At 34.7% G+C, this 21399-nt stretch overlaps 1 protein-coding gene across 1 annotated transcript in view; it reads left to right on the top strand.

The window, feature by feature from the left end:
* The window catches only part of NDUFAF2 (NADH:ubiquinone oxidoreductase complex assembly factor 2), a 156163-nt gene that overhangs the window by 99577 nt on the left and 35187 nt on the right, over positions 1-21399 (top strand). Inside the window, exon 3 of the mRNA XM_045848125.1 lies at positions 13027-13067. Within this exon, the coding sequence (XP_045704081.1) occupies positions 13027-13067 (41 nt within the window). The remainder of the gene's footprint in view (positions 1-13026; positions 13068-21399) is intronic.

Here is a 21399-nt window from a genome sequence, read left to right as displayed (position 1 = left end):
GAGAGGCAACCACACATTGATGTTTCTCTCCCTCTCTTTCTCCCTCCCTTCCCCTCTTCTAAAAATATATAAATAAAATCTTTTTTAAAAGATATGATACACACACACACACTGAAATATTACACAGAAATAAAAACAAATGAAATCTTGCCATTTGTAACAACATAGATGGATCTAGAGGGTATTACGCTAAGTGAAATAAATCAAGCAGAGAATGATAAATACCATATGGTATTACTTATATATGTAACCAAAAACAAAACAGATTTATATAAACAGAGACCAAACAAGGTGGTAACCATATGGGAGGAAGTGGGGATGGGTGAGAAGGGGAAAGAAAATATAATCAATAATATTGTGATAAGTTTATACATGACAGATGATCACTAGAATTAGCAGGATGATTATATTGCAAGGTATAAAAATGTTGAATCACTATGTTGTATACCTGAAGATAATATAACCTAATTAAGATTGTATATCAATTATACTTAAATAAAAATAATTTTTAAAAATTTTTTAAATGAAGAATTTAAGTAAAAAATTTAAAAAAACAAAGAAGACATTGAATTACATCTTTTTAAAAAAAGAAGTACATGAAAGAACACACCACAACAATTGGTTCCAAACATACAGAATATTCAGATAAAGGTTCAGCTGTAGGAGATAGAATAGTACTAGCTATTGAATAGTTACAAAGTTTCAGAAGCTCTTTTAAGTTTAATCCACAGCATGAGGTCTTCTTCTTATACAGAACTTCTCAAAATCTGTTTCTATAATTCAAATACCATTTTATCTTCCAATTTTGTTCCTTTTTTGTTGTTTATGCTAAGTTTAAGCTTGCTTGCTGCTAGCAATAATAAACATTATTTATGTGAACCCTAAAATACCCTAAAGTAGAATATAGCAGGAAAATCAGAAAGACCCTGATCTGGTATTTCTTTTTAAAGGCAAGTTAAGCTTTACTAATCAGATGTACTCATTAAAATGTAAGAATAAAACTTAAGAATAAAATCTGGTAAAAATTACTTTTTAGATAGACTACACCATACCTAACTATCATTAACACAGTTAATAATGAACAACATCTAAGTATAAAATGTCATATGTACTTTTGATTGGTGAGCATGTCTTTTTCAGGCCACAGGAAATCCCCACCAAGAATTATCACAGTAAGTTTCTTAAATTAATGGACAGAGCATGATACTGTCCTTGTCCCAGAATCAGAAGACATAGGTTATTTTCAGGTCCTTTTGTGGCCATTTACCATTGTGGTCATTTAGAGCTAATCAATTTACCTCTCTGTTTTCATCTGTGAAATTAAAAGGCTGGGTTCAAAATCCTTAAGGTTCCATCTGTCTCTAATGTTGTATGATTATATGACTTTTAGAAATGTTTCTAATAAACTTATGCTCCACCCAGGGTCTCTGGACCTACTGGTCAACCAAATTGCTTGGCTGGGAATTGCAGAGTTGATGGTGATCTCCTGTATCAGATAGTAGGATTGCAACATGTATTAGTTATCTGTTGCTGCATAAAAAATTACTCCAAAAGTTAGACGGAGGCCAAGAATGGCAAATATGTGTAATCTCCCAGTTACTGTGGGTCAAGAATCTAGGATGACTTAGATGAACGTTCTGGCTCAGAATCTCTCCCAAGGCTGCAGGTAGGATATTGGCCTGGGCTGCAGTCATCTCAAGGCTTCTCTCATGGATCACCCCCTTTCTACCTCATTCATGTAGCTATTGTCAGGCCATACAAGATCTACTTCCAGGCTCACTCAGATGGCTATTGCCTGGCTTCAGGTCCTTCCTGGCTATTTGACTGAAGGTCTCAGTCCCTTGATAACTGTAAGCCTGAAAGTCTTGACATCAGATGCTGTTAGTTCTCCAACTTTATTATTCTTTTTTGAAGTTGTTTTTGCTATATCCTAGGTCCTTTTCATATGGAATTTATTTTATATTTTTCTCATTTTTAATATGAAGTAGTTATGCACATTATTTAACAGCTCACTTTTTTACTCAACATTATTTTTTAAGAAACATCGATATTGATGAACACAGATAATTCACAGATTATTCACAAGTGAATAATAATTTGTGGTATTTATTTTTCCCTAAGTATTAAAAATTATTTATTCTATTATAGTCCTGTTTTTTTCCTTTTGCCCCCTCCACCCAGCCCACCTCTCTTGCCTAGTCAATCCCCTGTCCACTGTCCACATCTGTTTGTCATTCATGCATGTTCTTTTGACTAATAATCCCTTCCTCTTCCTCCTACCATTCCCCCCTCCCTCCTCCTCTCCTACAGCTCTATTTTTCTATGGTTCTATTTTTCTCATTACTTTATTTTGTTCATTAGTTTCCAGTTAAAAGTGAGATCTATGATATAACCTCACTTATAACTTTCACCAACTGGCTTATTTCACTTAGCATAACAGTGTCCAGTTTCATCCATGGTGTCACAAAAGGTAGGACTTCTTTCTTTCTGCTGTGTGGTATTCCATTTTATAAATGTACCACAGTTTTTTTATCCACTTATCTACTGATGGGCACTTGGGCTGTTTCTAACACTTGGCTATTGTAAATAGCACTGCCATGAACATTGGGGTACATAGGTTCTTTTGAATTGGTGTTTCAGAATTCTTAGGGTATATTTCCAACAGTGGAATCAATTGGTCAACAGGCAGTTCTGTTTTTAATTTTTTGAGGAAATTCCATACTACTTTCCACAGAGGCTGCACCAGTCTGCATTCCCACCACCAGTGCACTAGGGTTGCCTTTTGTCCACATCCTCACCAGCACTTGTTTGTTGATTTATCATTTCATATGGATTTTAGAATCAGTTTGTTAATTTATACAAAAATGTTTTCTAGAATTTGAGTTGGGATTATGTTGAATTTATAGATCACTCTGCAAAGAACTAACATTTTATTTTTTAATATTTTTATTTATTTATTTTTAGAGAGGGGGAAGGGAGGGGGAGAGAGGGGGAGAGAAACATCAATGTATGATTGACTCTCACATGGCCTCCACTGGGGACCTGCCCACAACCAAGGCATGGGAATTGACTGGGAATTGAACTGGCAACTGTTTGGTTCACAGCCCATGCTCAGTCCACTAAGCTATACCAGCCAGGGCAGAACTAACATTTCAACAATAAGGATCTTCTGAACTCTGTATATCTCTTTATTTAATTTAGGACTTTTTTAATTTCCTCAAAGTTTGTAGTGTTCATTGTATAGATATTGCACATCTTTTGTCAGATTTACCCCTAAGTACTTCATATTTTTGCTATTTTAAAGAAATTTTTTTAATTTTTTAGTGTTTCTATTATATAAATATGCAATAGTTTTTGTGAATTGGTCTTATATTCTGTGATTTTGCTAAACTCAATTATTAAATATAGTAGCTTTTTTTGTCAATGCCATCAGATTTTCTATGTAGAAAAGCATGTGCTCTCTGAATAAAGACATTTTACTTCTTTCTTTCCAACCTAGATGCCTATAATTTTATTATTCTTGCCTGTTTACACTGGCTAGAACCTCCAGTACACTGTTGAATAGGAGAGATAAAAATGGACGTCCTTGCCTTTTTCTTCAAATATTAATCTTTTTTATATATTGCTGATTGGGTTATTTAAAGTTTTGTTTAGAATTTTACATCTATGTTTTTGAGAGATACTAGTTACTAATTCTTTTTTTAATATATTTTATTGATTATGCTCTTACAGTTGTCTCATTTTCTCCCATTTATTCCCCTTTACCCTGCACACCCCCTCCCACCCACATTCCCCGCCTTTAGTTCACGTCCATGGTTCATATATATGTTCTTTGGCTTCTACGTTTCCTATACTATTCTTAACCTCCCCGTCTACCTTCTACCTACTATTTATGCTACTTATTCTCTGTACCTTTTCCCCCCTTTCTCCCCACCCACTCTCCTGCTGATAAGCCTCCATGTGATTTCCATTTCTGTGATTCTGTTCCTGTTCTAGTTGTTTGCTTAGTTTGTTTTTGTTTTTGTTTTAGGTTTGGTTGTTAATAGCTGTGAGTTTGTTGTCCTTTTACTGTACTTATTTTTTATTTTCTTTTTCTTAGATAGGTCCCTTTAACATTTCATATAATAAGGGCTGGGTGATGATGAACTCCTTTAACTTGGCCTTATCTGGGAAGCATGTTATCTGCCCTTCCATTCTAAATCATAGCTTTGCTATATAGAGTAATCTTGGACATAGGTCCTTGCCTTTCATGACCCTGAATACTTCTTTCCAGCCCTTTCTCATCTGCATGGTTTCTTTTGAGAAATCAGCTGACAGTCTTATGGGAACTCCTTTGTAGGTAACTGTCTCCTTTTCTCTTGCTGCTTTTAAGATTATATCCTTATCTTTAATCTTAGCTAATGTAATTATGATGTGCCTTGGTGTGTTCCTCCTTGGGTCCAACTTCTTTAGGACTCTCTGAGCTTCCCGGACTTCCTGAAAGTCTATTTCCTTTGCCAGATTGGGGAAATTCTCCATTATTTTTTCAAATAAGTTTTCAATTTCTTGCTCTCCCTCTTCTCCTTCTGGCACCCCTATGATTTGAATGTTGGAACATTTAAAGATGTCCTGGAGGTTCCTAAGCCTCTCATTTTTTTTTTGAATTCTTGTTTCTTTATTCTGTTCTGGTTGAATATTTCTTTCTTCCTTCTGATTTGCACCATTGATCTGAGTCCTGGTTTCCTTCCCATCACTGTTGGTTCCCTGTACATTTTCCTTTATTTCACTTAGCATAACCTTCATTTTTTCATCTAATTTGCGACCATATTCAACCAAGTCTGTGAGCATCCTGATTACCAGTATTTTGAACTGTGCATCTGATAGGTTGGCTATCTCTTCGTCACTTGGTTGTTTTTTTTTTTTCTGGAGTTTTGATCTGTTCCTTCATTTGGCACCCCCCCTTTTTTTTTTGGGGGGGGTCACAGTGGGCCTGTTAGGTAATGAGGGGCGGAGCCTTAGGTGTTCACCAGGGCGGGACAACCCACCCCTCTCACTGTGTTGTGACGCTGTATGTGGGGCAGGGGTCTGAGAAGGAACAATGCCATTTGCTCTACTCTCTGCTGGCTTTCAGTCACTTCTCCGGCTACCCACAAGCAAATTGTGCCCTTCTGGTGCTGATTCCCAGGGATTGTGTACATTCTAGGACCCTGTGGGTCTCTCCAATGAACTCTCCTGTGAGGCTGGGAGTTTCTCCCACTGCCGTCTCAACCCCCACAGGTGTTTTCAGTCAGAGATTTGAGGCTTTATTTCCCCTGCATTGGAACTCTGGGTTGCCCAGTTGTGCGAGGAGGCACAGTATGTCTGTCTACCTCTGCCTCCATCTTGGCCGGAAGGAGAAATCTAATTCTTTTTCTTCTTGTAATGTCTTTACTTGGTTTCAGTATCAGTGTAATGCTGATCTCATGAGTTTGGACATATTTTTTTCTTCAATAATCTGTAAGAGTTTACGTAGAATTAATAATACTTTTTAAAATATTTGATAAATTTAACCAGTGAAGCCATCTAGGCCTTAAGTTTTTAACTACAAATTCAATTTCTTTATTAGATTTAGGATATTCAGTTTATCTCTTTCATCTTGAGAGACACTTGGTAGGTTGTATCTTTCAAAGAATGTGTTAATCTACGTTTCCAATTTTGGGGGCATAAAACTGACCATAATATACTCTTATTATTCTTTTAATGTCTTTAGAATCTGTAGCAATGTGACCACTCTTATTCCTCGTTGTTATGGCTGAATTGTATCCCCTCAAATTCTATATTGAAATCTTAACCCATAGTACCCCAGGCAGTATTTGAAGACAGGGTCTTTTGAGAGGTAATTAAGTTAAAATTAGGTTCCTAGGATAGGACTTAATCTATTATGACTGGTAATTAGGACACACAGGTACAGAAAGAAGACCATGTGAAGACACAGAGAAAAGGTAGCCATCTAAAAGCTGAGGAGGGAAGTCTCAGAAGAAACCAACCATGCCAACACCTTAAACTCAGACTTCTAACTTCCGGAATTGTGAAAAAAAAATTATTTTTGTTGATTAAGCCACCCAATCTGTGGTGCTTTCTTATGGCATCACAGGCAAATGAATACATTCTTGAGTACCATTTATGATTCAATTTTATTTCCCTTTGTAGGTTATTAGCTATATCTCTTTATTTTGTATTTTAGTAGTTGCTTTAGATTTTATAGACTACATCCTCAATATAACAGTCTTTATGTGATTATTCCACTGCATATGGAGTATAAGAATCTTATAAAAGTATACCATGTTTCCCTTCTACTATTTCTGTTGATACTGTCACACATGTTGTTATTGTCACATATTATCACATATCATCACAGCTTTACACATGTTACACACTATACACTATATTGTTATTTTTATGTAAACAGTGAACTAGCATTCAGATTTAATTAATTAGAAAAATATGACATATTGTACTGTTACTGTTTGTAATGTTTTTCATGCCTTTTTTTAGATCCAGATATCTATCTCAAGTCATTTTCCTTTAGTCTGTAAGGCTTCCTTTAACGTTTCTTCAAATGTGAGTCTGTTGGTATTGAACTCTTTCAGCTTTTATATGCCTGAAATATATTTTTAAAGAGATTTTTCTCAGTATAGCAGTCTAGGTTGATTTTTTTTCTTTCAGTGGTTTAAAAATATTCTACTTTACACAGTTTCTGCTGAGAAATTCTGTTGTTGTGCTTATCTTTATCCCTCTGTGTGTAATGTGTATTTTCTTTTTTGGCTGTTCTAAAGTTTTTTCATTTTTGAGTGGCTTTGAGCAATTTGACTATGATGTACCATGATGGTGTATCTTGTGCTTATAGCTTCTTGAGCTTCTTAGACCTGTGGATTTATAGTTTCCATCAAATTTAGAAAAGTTTTGCCATAATTTCTTCATTTTTTTCTGTCATTTTCTGTCCTCTATTTTGGGTACATTTACAGTTTTAGGCTGCTTGGAGTTGTCCCACAGCTCACAAAGGCTCCATTCATTTATGGAGACTTTTTTCTCATTGAGTGTCATTTTGTGTAGTTTCTCTTGCTGTATCTTCAAATCCACTAATATTTTTTTTTACAGTGTAAAATTTCTATTAATCTATTTTGAGTATTTTCCATGTTAGGCACTGTAGTTTCATCTCTACAATTTTGATATGGGTCTGTTTTATATATTCCAGGTCTCTACTTAACATTTTAATCTTTCCTCTAGCTTTTTTAATATATGGAGTACAATTTTAACTTTTAATATTCTTGTCTGCTTATTCTACTACCTGTGTCTGTTTTCAGTTAGTTGATTCTTTTATTTTCAATATGGGAAGTGTTTCCTGCTTCTTTGTTTGCATAGCAATTTCTGGTTGGATATCAAACCTTTTGAATTTTTGCCTACTTGGATACTGAATATTTTTGTATCCCTATACGTATCATTGAACTTTGTTCTAAGACACAGTTAAGTTTCTTGGAAATAGTTTGATCCTATCAGGGCTGGTTTTTAAGATTTGTCAGGTAGACTGGAGCAGAGTTTCATCTAAGACTAATAATTCTGCACTGTTGATGCAAGTAATCAATCATTTAATCACATATGTTCCATAACCTTTGCCATATTTTTATAGTTAGAAGTAAGTCACAGGTTCTGCCTTTACTCAAGGGGAAGAGATCACACAAAGGCTGGTACACTGAGAGGTAGGGATTGTGGAGGCTACCTTAGGAGTTTGTTCTTTACACATACTAACATGAATGCCCTTAAGAACAATATGTGGAGTAAAATTAGCTAGATGCAAAAGAGTATATACTGTAAGATTCCACTTATGAGAAATTGTAGATAAGGCAAAAGTAGTCAATAGTGACCAAGTATATCACTCATCAGGGGCTGTGAGGAGGTTAAGGTGGGTGTGTGCATACATACACTAGGGAACTTTTAGCAGTGATTGAAGTACTGTTTATACTGATCATGGTGCTGGTCATAAGGTTGTACACATTGTCAGAATTCATGGAATTGCATACTTAAAATAATTTCACTGTATTGTATATAAATTATATCTCAATAAAGTTGATTTAGAAAAGAACGGTAAGAGTGATGAGCATCACAATATGCCAACTAAATCTATTAATATCCTTCAGATATGCTTAAGAGTCAATAATCAGAAAATGGCTCATTTCATGTGTTGACAAATTTTCATAATTAAAAATGTGGATTTTTATAGTTCTTTATGTGTCAACACTCACAACTAACAAAGATCATTTTTTTGGTATTGTAAAGATGAGGCTTTATTATGATGGCTTTTCCTTGAGTGAAGTAAACAACACATATTTCTAACATAATATCTTCTGGTTCAGACTATTGATAATCTTTCTACAATTTTAGTTCTGAATGGTCACTTTACTGAATCTGGTGGTAAATGTCTCATTTACCTTAACCTCTGTTGACAATGCTTCTAAAAGTATATTAGCTAGTTTCAGTGCCTGTGGAGATTTGTAGAGTGTATGCTTCATGAAGTATTTTCCTGTCTGCTTCTTCTAGTCTCTTTTAGTTATTAGTGCTAGCTTTAATTTGCATGCTCACTTTTATGCTCATTATAGTGTGTTATGTTCCAATAAGAGTATTAAAACTCAATGAAAATCTTATGCATACTGATGAGAGTGCGAATAAATGTTGAAAAAGGAATACTAGGATCTTAAGGCATAAACTGTCCAGTTATCTTGCTAAATTCTATTCAAACAATGGTTACATTATAAGGAAGACTGATATAGAGTCTACCATACAGATATCATTAGCAAAGGCAGCATCATTATCTAATTTATAATTGGATACAGATTCACTTCCAGATTATTCTGATATAAAAAAAGGAATGTAATGATTTGATATTAATGTTTATTTTTATTCCTTCCTCCTCCTAAATCTGGCCAACCTTCAGCAGAACATTTCCTTTGTTGTATGTAGGGAGTGGGAAACTAGGGATGTTATATAAATGAGAAGTCACATTGAAAATTTCCAGTTGTAAACCTTTATTAGATGTATAACAAAAAATAGACATCAACCATCATCTCATGAAGACATTTCAAGTATCTGGTTATTGTAAAATTATAAATATACAAATTTATGTTAGCAATTGCATATATCCAGATTAAAGATTTTTTTTTCTTTGAACATTTAAAACAAAGCTAAAGAAAGTTCCTATATTATTTCTTGGAGAATAGTGTCCCATGAAAGTGAATAGTCTAGGTGGTACTTAATACATTATCTGAATTATATTACATTCTTACATCTATGAATGAATTTTATAAACATCGAAAAACAGTAAGCTTTAGAAAACACATATCAGAGTTTCCTCCACCTATTAGTCTGCCTTGGGATTTTAAAAAATTATTTCGATTCTACTGAAATATTTGTTTTTCTAACCTTAGAAAAACTGAAAATGCTATTTATAGACTCATCAATAAGACAAATTGCTGTTTTTAGTAATTTTTCTCATAGTGATAGTAAATGTGCGTTGTCCCATTATATTTTTTCAGCCTGATCTAATGCCAACAGTATGTTTTCATAGACTCTAGAATACATAATAATCAATAGTAAAAAGTGTGCTAGTTAATAACTTTTATTCTAGGTAATATGAAAGTGTTTTGAATCAAGATATATAGTTGTTGCTGAAAGGCTAATACTTAATGGTTGCCCTAGAACAGGGGTTGGTAAACAATCTCTTTAAAGGGCTAGATGTTAATTATTTTAGGCATTTTGGGCCATGTGGTCTGTTATAACTACTTATTTTTGTTGTAGCAGAAAAGTAGTCATAGACAATGTATAAACAAATAAGTGTGGCTGTGTTCCCATAAATCCTTTTTTATGGACAGTGAAATTTGAATTCTATATCATTTTTATGTGTTATGAAATACTGTTCTTTGTTAGCCAGTTTTGGCTTGCAGGCTATGGTCTGCAACCCCTGCCCTACCAGTTGATTTTTCTGGATTAAGTTTTTAATCCAGAATAAAACTGAAGATTTAGTGCTTAAACCTTTTCAAGTTATATGATTCATGTTGAATTATTTTAAAAGAAGTCCGTTTTATAGAAAAATACCTATAAATATAGATAAGTAAATTTTATTTTGACCACAAAGAGGTAACTAAAAAATTCCATAAACCACTTCTTTCCTTGATTGCACAGAGGAATCTTGCTGTTACAAACCTGGATTTTCTCATACAGGTCAAAATCCCATTAAAACAAATTTTTACAGTGGAATTATTTTATAGTGGAAGTATTCACTCAACAGCTGTATTAAATACCAACTCTTTCAAGGAATTTAGGTGGTAGAAAAATAAATCTCCTACAGATGCATCCTGCCTTTGACAGCCTAACAAGGATATAAAACCTGTACAAGTTATGGGTAGAAATGGACCAAATCGGAAGCTATTAATAAAGACATCGTGGAGAAGAATAACAGGGTTAGAAGTTCAGAAACAGGAGTAGAGAAGGCAAAACACTAGGGCTGTATTAAAAATAGATGCATGGGATTAGTGGAAAAGAAAACAAGAGCAGGGAGAAATAACTAATCCCAGGCCCACAGTTGAATGTTGCTCTTTCTTCCCCACAACCATTCAGCATTGGGCTTGTCATGAGGCTAGGTTCTGGTGTTATTACTTGAATCACTGAAGGCTGGCTGGCTGGTGGAAGTAAGTGGTCAGGAGAGGAGGTGAACCAACAGAGTTCAGATTTTTAGAGTCAGTTCAACCAAATTTGATTCCCAATCTGTTACTCACTAGTTATATGAGTTTAGGCAAGTTACTTTATCTTTCTGAACTCAGTTCCCAGACTGTAAAAAGTCAATAATTTTTATGTTCTTACATGTAATTACACCTATTTCTCTTCCTAGTTTAGTGTTCTTTGTTTACTAAAGTTTAAGAGACTGCTTAGTTAGTAGACCATGGGTGGCTTTTGGAGCCAGAGGCAGGGTCAGATCTGGATTCAAATCCCACCATTACTGCTTAGGTATAAATTTGGGAAAGTTATTCAATTTCTCTATAAAATAAGGATTCCTTGCAATTTTGTAATGAAGATTGAATCTATAAAGTGATAAAATAGCAGTTTTGTACTTTTTAAAGACTATATTCCCTACACTATATTTTCTCACAGTTTTCAATATTCTTCATAGGCCAAACAGATATTGATCTTTGCTTTTTTTGAGTTTGTAGTAAAAATACAGGTTATTGAATAATTATGAGAATAGTAACAATCTAGACTTGCATGCTTACCGTATGCCAAACTCTGTGCTCAGAATTTATATATATTATTTGATGTAGCTTTAATAATAACACTAAAATGCAGATACTATTATAGTTCATATTTTATACATAAGAACTCTGATGCCTAGAAAATTAAATGAACTGCCCTAGGTAGCACAGCTAGTAAATAATGAAGCTGGTATTTGAACCCAGAAAATCTGCCTTTACTCTCCTAAACACTTTGAGATCCCAACATCTCAAACAAGCTCCCATCAGAAACAATGAGACCAAGTCATTCCATCCATGGTGCTTACATTCTTCAACATCTAAAACCTAGCCCTCACTTACCTCTTTCCTAATGTACTATTTTTTTCATTCAACAAATATTTGTTGGTACACATCAACCTGCCACCCACCTTGAAAATACAGTCATGAACAAAGCAGACAAGGTACAGGGTCTCATCGATTTTATGGCCCAATAGAAAGTGTACGTAACATAAAACAAGTAATTACAATAAAACATGTAAGCTTCTTATAGAGGAATTCTTTATCTTTTATTCAAACTGAGATGTGAATTCCTAATTGTGGGTGGGGGTTGGGATGTTCATTCCACCTTTGAATTTCCATAGCATTTTATGGGTACTTCCACTTGAAAATACCTTTCACCTTGAATTCTAGTTCCTTGTGATTATGACATCTCTTTCAACCTGCAAATACTTCAGGAGCCAAGCAGGATATATATGAGATTCTCCTTAGCATCATTCAGAGAACTTACATTTGTGTACTGTACATAGTAGGCAGTAAATAAATGCTATTGAGAGAATGAAGCAAAAAATAAGTCTTAGAGGTTTATATATTTCCATTATCTTTTTTGTTTTAAATTCTTAAATATTTCACTTTGAAATATCTCCTTCTTCATGTTAATGGTTATTCAAGGAAGGTATGTAACCAATTGAAAGTTATCATTCCTTCTTACCTACTATTCTCTCAAAATTTAATCCACAGCAGTCTCCTCTGGAAGAAGTTAATTACTATTTGTAAGGCTTTCAAAGTCTGATTTTAGTGGCCATCTAATGCACTATTAGTTACATGGCTCTTTATGCTCTTCTCAGACCCTTCTTTCTACTATCAGTGATTTTGATACACTTCCATAGAGGCAGCCCCATTCCCTATTGCTGTAAAGCATCTACAACAGTGCTCAGTGCCCACTAGACACTTAAGAAATATGGGCTCTTTCTACTCAGCAGTTCATCTCCCAGGTGCTAGAGTTAAGACCTGATGATACCAACCCTAAGAGTTAGGCTGCTTGCCAGAGCAGATCAGAAGAAAAATCTTTTAAATTGAAACTTTCTATGTCCCTTCCTTTGTAAATTGAGCAATAACTAATTAAAGCTTTCAGGGTAATATAATTTTGATATCGCCTTGAAGTTTACTGTACTGTGATTGGCATATATGCCATATATATATTAACTTGAATTTAGATGGTTATATGAGGTATGATTTCAGATATGAAAATGCCCTCTCTTTATCCTCCCAAATGGTTACATTTTTTCATGACGCAGATTACCTTCTGACATCATATGTTTGGGTTTTTCTTTTCTGTACTCCCTTCATTAGCACATATGCTACAGGAGCGAGGGAATTCGTGTTTGATTCCCTGTTGTATCTCCAGTGCCTAAAACAATATATAATAGTTACTCAATAAATATTTAGTTTATGCATGAATGAATAAAATGTTTGTGCAAGTTATAGAAAACTTACATTTATTTATTTTTTCTAGCTTGGATTAGAAGAACAAGAAAAACTCCACCTACTATGGAGGTAAGAATGCACAAGGAAAATATTCAAATAGCATGTGTTTATAATGCTGTGTTTCTCAATTGGGAATTTGTTCCCCCCGGTATACATGAGGACTCAGAATAAATATGATACATCTTGCCAAAGTATTCATTTTATTCCATGGAAAGTAATTTAAAACATTTTTATAATAAAATAAGTATATAAATTATGGAATGTAATAAAATTAATATAAACTTTAAAGTAAAATAATAAAATTTTAAAACAAAGTAAAAATACTTTTTAGAAAGTTTGGACTTATAGCAGCTTTCATCAGGATGTTTCCCCTGGCCCCTGAGAGCTCTCTGTTCTGATATAGATGCTTTGGTGGAAAAGTTTGAGAAACACTGAATATCTTTGTCCTATCCAAATCATGCTATACTTGTTTGCCCTTATTATATATAAAACTTAAAATGTCATAATTTTACATAAATTGAACTATTGAGTATACAAAAAAACTTTTTAAACAGATTTTATTTGTTCTTTTTAGAGCGAGGGGAAGGGAAGGACAAAGAGGGGAGAGAAGCATCCATGTGCAAGAGAAAAATCATTTGGTTGTCTCGTGCACACCCCTAACCAGGGACCTGGCCCACAACCCAGGCATGTGCCCTGATCAGGAACTGAACTGGCCATCCTTTGCCTTGTGGGATGATGCCCAACCCACCAAGCCACCGGTCAGAACCAAAAAAACTTTTAAATATCAATAAGTTTATAACCTGCAGTACTCAGTAATTACTCATTGAATTGTATTTTTATTTAAGACTTTTAAAATATAGTTTTGGTGGTATGCAGGATAAAAAGCATAGCAATACTGTGGCATATGTGTTTTAAAACATGTTTATTTTATAACTTTTATTTTAAAACAAAAGCATAAAGTGTTATTATATTTTGTAAGACATAAATGTATTTCATAAAAGGAAAATTTCCAAATTCACTAGTATACTAATTATTCCTTTTCTTCTGCTATTTAGGACTTCCCTCCTCTTTTCTCTTCCCTATTCCCTCACTACTACAAACCTGTATGACAACATAAATGAGCTCCAAAACTTAGAACCCACTTGTTGAGAGGTAGAGTATTCCAGGGAAGAACCCGTAATCACCCATAGGTTGGCATACTTTCTTTACTTGCTCCATTCCTCCTATACTGACCACATCAATGTTCATCTGGCCGAAGTTTGAGTGAGCACATCTCTAAGCCCATCTCTAGTTTTGCATGCTGTTTCCACCTTGGCCCTGTTCTACTTTTCTCAGACCCTTCTTTCTAATATCAGTGAACCTTGAAATAAAAGAGAAAAAAGTCAGTGTGATCCAAAATTTAGAAGTATCACCAGTGATTTACATAGGTAGGATAGTTCAAGGAGCCCTTGTGATTCACCTTCTGTTGGTCATAAGAACAAAGGCGTTACTCCATTGTTTGTCCTGTAGAACTGTGGAAGCCTTCTTCTGTGGAACCATTGATATGCAAAGTGATTATTAGTTGGAGGCTACTCCAATGATCAGTCCTAAGACACCCCTCTAGTAAATTTTAAGCAATCCCAGCATCTCAAGCTCCAATCTGAGTGAGACCAAGTCATTCCATCAGTGATATATGTTTTTTTTTTATTTTTAAAGATTTTATTTATTTTTAGAGAGAGGGGACAGAATAGAGAAAGAGAAATATCAATGCACAAGAGAAACATTGACTGGCTGCCTCTCACACACCCCCAACCAAGGACCTGTCCTGCAACCCAAGGCAAGTGCTCTGACCAGGAATGAACTGAGACCCTTTTGGTTTGCCAGACACCAGCCCACTGAGCCAGGCTAGTCAGGGCTGTGGTTATATTCTTGAATATCTAAAAAGGAGCTCTCTCTAGCCTCTTTTCTAATATACTATTAATCACATCATTCTTCAAATTCTTCTGTACCCTCCCCAACACACACACACACACACACACAAACACACACGCACACCCCTTTCCCTCCCTCCTAACCCTTTCCATTGTGTTTCAGGAATTTCTGTTTCTTTGTTAGCAAATTACCCTTCACCTTTAATATTTTCCTAGGAACTTTCTCTACCACATAGCCTACACTGAAATCTGTCTATGTCTGGAAGATTTCTTCCTTTCTTGAGGTAAATTGTGCTTATTTTCCCACAGCCCACAGAAAGAAAGTGGGTTCAACTGTCCCTCCCTTCTCCCAGTCCCTTCTAAAATATTCTTCCGTTTTGTGGGCCCAGGGGAGTGTAGTACTTTTGCAATTCAAGTATATTTCTTTCTCCTTGGTTGTCACTTTTATCTTTGCCAATCTCCAGGCCACTCTTCCACACAGATACAGAAATTAGAACCAGATTCGCAGACTTCTCCCCTCAGTGTCTTCCCAGTCTTAGTCGTTCAGTTCTTTGCCTTTATCCACATAGGATCTCTACCTCAAGGCAGCACCTGCTTTCATAGCCACACCTTCGTTCTTATCTTCACCAAAAACTATTCTCCCCCTAAAACCTATAAACTCTTTAATTACAGATTCTAGATATGTCATGTTAAGGCAAGGGGAAAACCTATTTAATGTAAAAGACAGGTTTACAGAAAACCACAAGAATTAAATGTATAGCTTAATAGGTTACTTTATGACATGAATTCCACCCAGGTGAAGAAATAGAACTTTGCCAGCTACACCAGAATCACAGGCCCCATTTCAGTACAGCCTCCGATCCTCACAAAAGCATCCCTGAACCTGACTTTTATAATTATTTCCTCACATTTTAAAATAATTTTATCACTTAAATCTACATTATAGTTTAGACTTGTCTATTTTGTAAAAACTTCATATGTTTTAAATCTTTTTCAATCTATATAATATGTCCCTCCTCCATCTTATTTCCTTATAAATTTATTTGTTGAAAACTGTAGTCCATTTGACCTGTAGAGTTTGCCATAGTCTCAATTTAACTGATTTTATGTTCTTCACGTTACTCAGTCTTTCTCCCAAATTGGCAGCTGGATCTAGATGCTATATACTCATATTTAACCTTTTTGTCAAGAATAGTAGAGAATGTTCAGCAAGACCATAGGAGAGGATGATGTCTGATTGTCCCTTTTTTTTGTGATCCTTGCAGTTGCTTATGCTTAATCCCTATATCATTTCACTGGAAACAAACTCCTATTCCTAAATGCCTGTTAAAACTAGTTCATTTTCAAGATGCTACCAATCATTTGACCTCTTATGTTTTTTCAAATATCTTAGTAAACTCCTACCCCCAAATAGCCTTCTGGCCACATGACCTATATACTATAGTTAAAAGTTAGCCTACAGTGATTAGAATGCCATTTACAATTGCATCAAAAACATAAAATACCCTGATATAACTTAAACAAATTATATGCAAGACATATATACTTAAAACTAAAGAACATATATGAGAGAAATGAAAAAGGACCTACATTAATGAGGAGAAATATTTATATTCATGGATTGGAATATTTAGTATTGCTAAGATATTAATTCTCCCAAATTGATCCACAGCAGTAATTCTTATACTTTCATCATGCATCAGAGTCACTGGGAAGGCTTATTAAAACATATTGCAGGGCCCTATCCCCAGAGTTTTTGATCCAGTAGGTCTGGGGTAATTTCTGAATATTTGTATTTATAACACATTTCTTGGTGATGCTGATGTTCCTGGTCCAGAGCCACATTCTGTGAACCACTGATCTATAGAGTCAATCAAATAAGACTTGTTTTGGTAGAAATCAACATGCAGATTCTGAGATGTATGTGAAAATGCAAAGGGCCAAGAATAGCTGAAAGCAGTCATGAAAAAGGAGACAAAATTAGAGGACTTGCACTGTCTAGCTTTAAGACTATAAGTAAATAAAATATTTTTTTAAAAAAGACTATAGTAATCAAAACAGTGTGGTACTGGCCTAAGGACATTATTTAAATAAATAAATGGAAAAGAATGGAAGGTCCAGACACAGACTGTGTGTGGCCAGTGTTTTTTGACAGTAGCACCAAAGGAACACAATTAGGAACAGAAAGTCTTTTCATCAAATGGCGCTAGAATAACTTAATATCTGTGTGGGAAAACATGAACCTTGATTCCTACCTTACATCTTACTGAAGTACTAATTCAAGATGAACTGAACAAAAAAGCTAAAACTGTAGTGCTTCTAGAAAAAAATATATTGTAGAAAATCATCACAACTTTGGGGTAGACAGGAGACAGAAAATACTATCTATAAAAGAAAAATATTGATAAATTGAATTTAGTCAAAGTTAAAAATGCTGCTCAAAAGAGTACTTTAGGCAGCAACTGACTGGGAGAAAATAATCATAGTATATCTGACAAAGGACTTGTATGCAGACTATATAAAGAACAGTTCAACTCGATTAAAAAAAAGACAACGATAATAAAAATTGAGTGAAAATCTTAAACAGACCCTTTATAAGATACAAGAATGGTCACTGAGCATATGAAAAGGTACTCAACATCACTAGTCATCAGTAAACCACAAGATACTACTACAACCCACAAAAATGGCTAAAATGTAAAAGATTGACATAAACATAACTAGAGTAACCATAACTTTCATACAGTAGTGGCTGGTGTAAAATGATACATCCATGTTCAAAACCTGGCAGTTATAAAATCAAACACACACCTACCCTGTGACCCAAGAATTTTTCTCCTGATTACCTTAAAGGCTGAAGGGTTACATTTTTTGGCACCCTTCTTGGGAAGCATGGCTAATTCCTTGGCATACCATGCAAGGGCTTCTGATTTGTGCCCAGCCCAATTATCTAGCTTTCCTCCTTTATACTTGTTATACCCACCCCACTCATTAAGGAACTCGTGGCTGCTTCTCAAGTTTCATGTCTTCCCCCACTCCCATTAGTTGGCATACTTCTGCTCTGCTCATGCTTAATTCCATTTAAAAAGGCCCTTTAAATCCTTGATGCTTTCTTCAGCTTTTTTAAAACTTCTTAACTTGCAGTTAGTTAATCACTTCTCTCTTGACATAACTACACTGCCTTGTGTACCTATATAACCTTTTGAGTTCAGAATTATAATTATTTGTTTTATTTGTTCATCTTTCTGACTATATTGTGAGTCATATGGCACAGGGATTATATTCTATTCATTTGTATGTCATAAGCACCTAACACAAAGCTTAATTCATTATTAGATGGGCTTTTATTGACAGACATGAAAATCTCAATGCCCTATAAGTATATTACATGGTTTACTTAAGAGTTTGAATTCCCAACAACCATGAAATAACCCTGTAAAACTGAACATATTTCAAAGCTGAGCATTGCCTATACCTTTTTCATAGAAATTCATCAGTGCAGTACAAGTTGAATAAACATTTCACATAATGAATGAGGTAAATTTTTCCTAGTCCTGACTCTATCCCACTAGCAGCAAAATATAGCAAATATTTTCAAACATTGTTTTTCCTTTCACACTGACAAAACTGTAGGAAGCAGAATGAACTTTTCTGTTTGAAAAAGTGAATCAGTGTGTTGCCATGACAAAATATGTGACTCAGTGATAGGTTTATAGACAGTAGTAGAAAGCTACAACATTAGAGTTCTCCCACTTTATTTTTAATACATATTTGCATGAAGGAGGAAGAGAAAATTCTAGAAACCAGTAGAGAATGGAGTTGGAAATGATTATGGTATAGACTAAGGAAAGGCTAAGGCAGCTAGACAGACTCACATACCTTGATTACTTGTTCTCAAATCTGCACTTGAGGCTCTGAAGACTTATTTTTGTCCATGTATAAGGCAATTTGACTCGAAAAGATTTCATAGTGACTAAAACATATGTGAGTATGAAATAGTTGCCAGGATTTCGGTTGGTTGGACGTCCTCCCACAAAGCGAAAGGTCACTAGTTCTATTCCTGGTCAGGGCACATGCCTGGGTTGTGGGGTTCAGTCCCTGGTCAGGGCATGTGCAAGAGGCAATGGATTGATGTTTCTCTCCTTCTGTCTCTCCTTCCCTTCTTCTCTCTCTAAAAATAAGTAAATAAAATCTTTTTTTAAAAAAGAAATTAAATTGGCACAGGAAAAAGAAACAGTAGGTTATCTGGTGAGTATGGCATTAGGATAAGAGGATTTAGTAAAATAAATGTTTTGTCACATCAGGCTTAAATTTCATGTTGTATTCATCCCAAAATAGGGACAGTCTGACATATAAGAATGGGAATATTTAAGTAAATTTGGCCACAATTCCAATAGCCATCTTTATCCTAAGAATAGCCTTATGATTTGGAATAGAAAACATTGTCACCTGCTGGTAAGGCTTTTGCTTCCATGGACAGTGTTTTTATGGACTGCCCGCATTTGCCTTTATGATTCGTTTTTCTTTGCCTCCTTATTCTGATTGAGATATTATGTACTTTGCTATTACAATAGTTATATTATGGTCCAATGTTGCTGGCCCTGCAGCCATTCTTTTGTTTTACTATTTTCATTCTCTGCTCTGGATTATAATGTGTTGATCTTGCAGTTTAACATTCAGAAGAATCTTATTTCTGAATTCTGGAGGCCCAATTCACAACTGTCTTCAAATAACTGACATTTATTGAGTTCTCTCTACCAAGTGTTATTATGTTCATTTTATAAGCTACAGAATTGAAATGTCTTAAAATCAACATTTTGCATATATAATCCTATGTTCCTATTAATTTAAATTGCAAATATGGAGTGTATATGTTCGTGGAAAAATAGATCCCTACCCCAAACTTCTCAATATCACTTTGGGGAATAGAGTGGAAATGGGTAAGAAAATTATGGCATGTTCATACACTGGGTTATAACATGAATGAACTATAACATGTATCAATGTGGATAAATCTTAGAAACATCATTTTGAGGGGGGAAAAAAGGTGCAAGTTGAATAAGATTCCATGCAATATAATGCCATGTATATGAAGTTTGAAAGTAGGGAATGAATAATGAACTTTCAAGTAAAGTTAGTGAGTTAAACACATGAGTTTACTTTCTTTTCAAGCCTAATTAAAATGGCAGTAAAGGGATTTATTTTTAAAAGCATAAACCTACAAGATCAAGGAAAATTGAATAGGCAAAACAGCAACAATGTTTTGGAAGCTAGAAAGTAGATGAACAAGTAGTAACAGATTTAGCAAAATTGAGAAGAATGACTGCTAATCTGTCAGAGGAGAAAGCCCAGAAGCAACCCAATTTAAACCGTAAAACCCCAGAATGCTTAGTAATTGGCAGTGCCAGGAAACTCTGAAAGTGGAACTGAGGCTTGTGCTAAAAACAATACCCTAGCTGAAAATCTGTTTAAGAAGACATTAGATGCCAACCAATAAATGTAGAAGAAATAATTAGGAAAAATCACCATTTTTCAACTCTCATTGATTCAGGGAAAAATTGTTAGTGGAGACTAAAACCACTGGGTCAGATTTTGTTAGAGAACAGGATATTTACATGATATCAAGGTAGCTCCCTGCAAATTACTTATTAATTACAATGGGTGAAAAAGTACCTTTCTAGTGGACAAATTTAAAGGATACCTACCACCTTAACCAGGTGGTCAAAAGTTACACCAAGTAGGACAGATTTGACATCCTGTGCACTTCCTTGTGTGCCTCGTGTGATGCACTGAGAATAAGACATCATTCATGTAGTACTTCTTAAAATACACAACTGTAATCTAATCATGAAGAACAACGTTTGAATATTAACTATATATTAAAGAAAATCATTATATCAATGTTAAGTCTCCTGAAGAAAAAGAAAATTCCTTTGTGAAAGTCTGAAAACTAGGCAAGTTTCTCAACTCAGTTGAAAGCTGGAGCTTTTATTCATAGGAAAGAGAAAACAGTGTCATTTGCTTTCCAGACAGTATTGAGGGGAGACATACCATTCTGAGAACAGAGGAATTAAATGAACACATACATACTGAACATGTCAAGTGAGGTTGAATTATAGACAAGTACATGGAAAATAAACAGAATTTATTAATTATCCCCCCAAAAAAACTTGGCTCGAAAAGGAAAAATAATCCTAGTCTACTGGATAACTCCCTTATTGTCAGTGTTTATTCATAATATAAATATTGAACATTGATTTGCAACTATATTGAGAATATTAGTTCACAAGAATGATGGAAAAGTCTTTTTAATAATGAGAAGTTAACATATTATTTAAAACTGAAAAATAAAGAATTCATTATATAAGGATGTTATTTAGATATTATGGATGGGTCGGTCAGCTTTACAGCTGTGACACACTTTTGTGACTCCCTGGTTTGGCTGTACTATAACCACAAACATTAGCTAAAAGAATATAAGGTAGCTTCTT

This window comes from Phyllostomus hastatus, unplaced genomic scaffold (genome assembly GCF_019186645.2).
Source record: "Phyllostomus hastatus isolate PE091 unplaced genomic scaffold, TTU_PhHast_1.1 phas_contig_58, whole genome shotgun sequence".
NCBI lineage: Eukaryota > Metazoa > Chordata > Mammalia > Chiroptera > Phyllostomidae > Phyllostomus > Phyllostomus hastatus.
The sequence above is the reverse complement of the archived record's forward strand: the minus strand, read 5'-3'. Positions and strand labels throughout refer to the sequence as shown.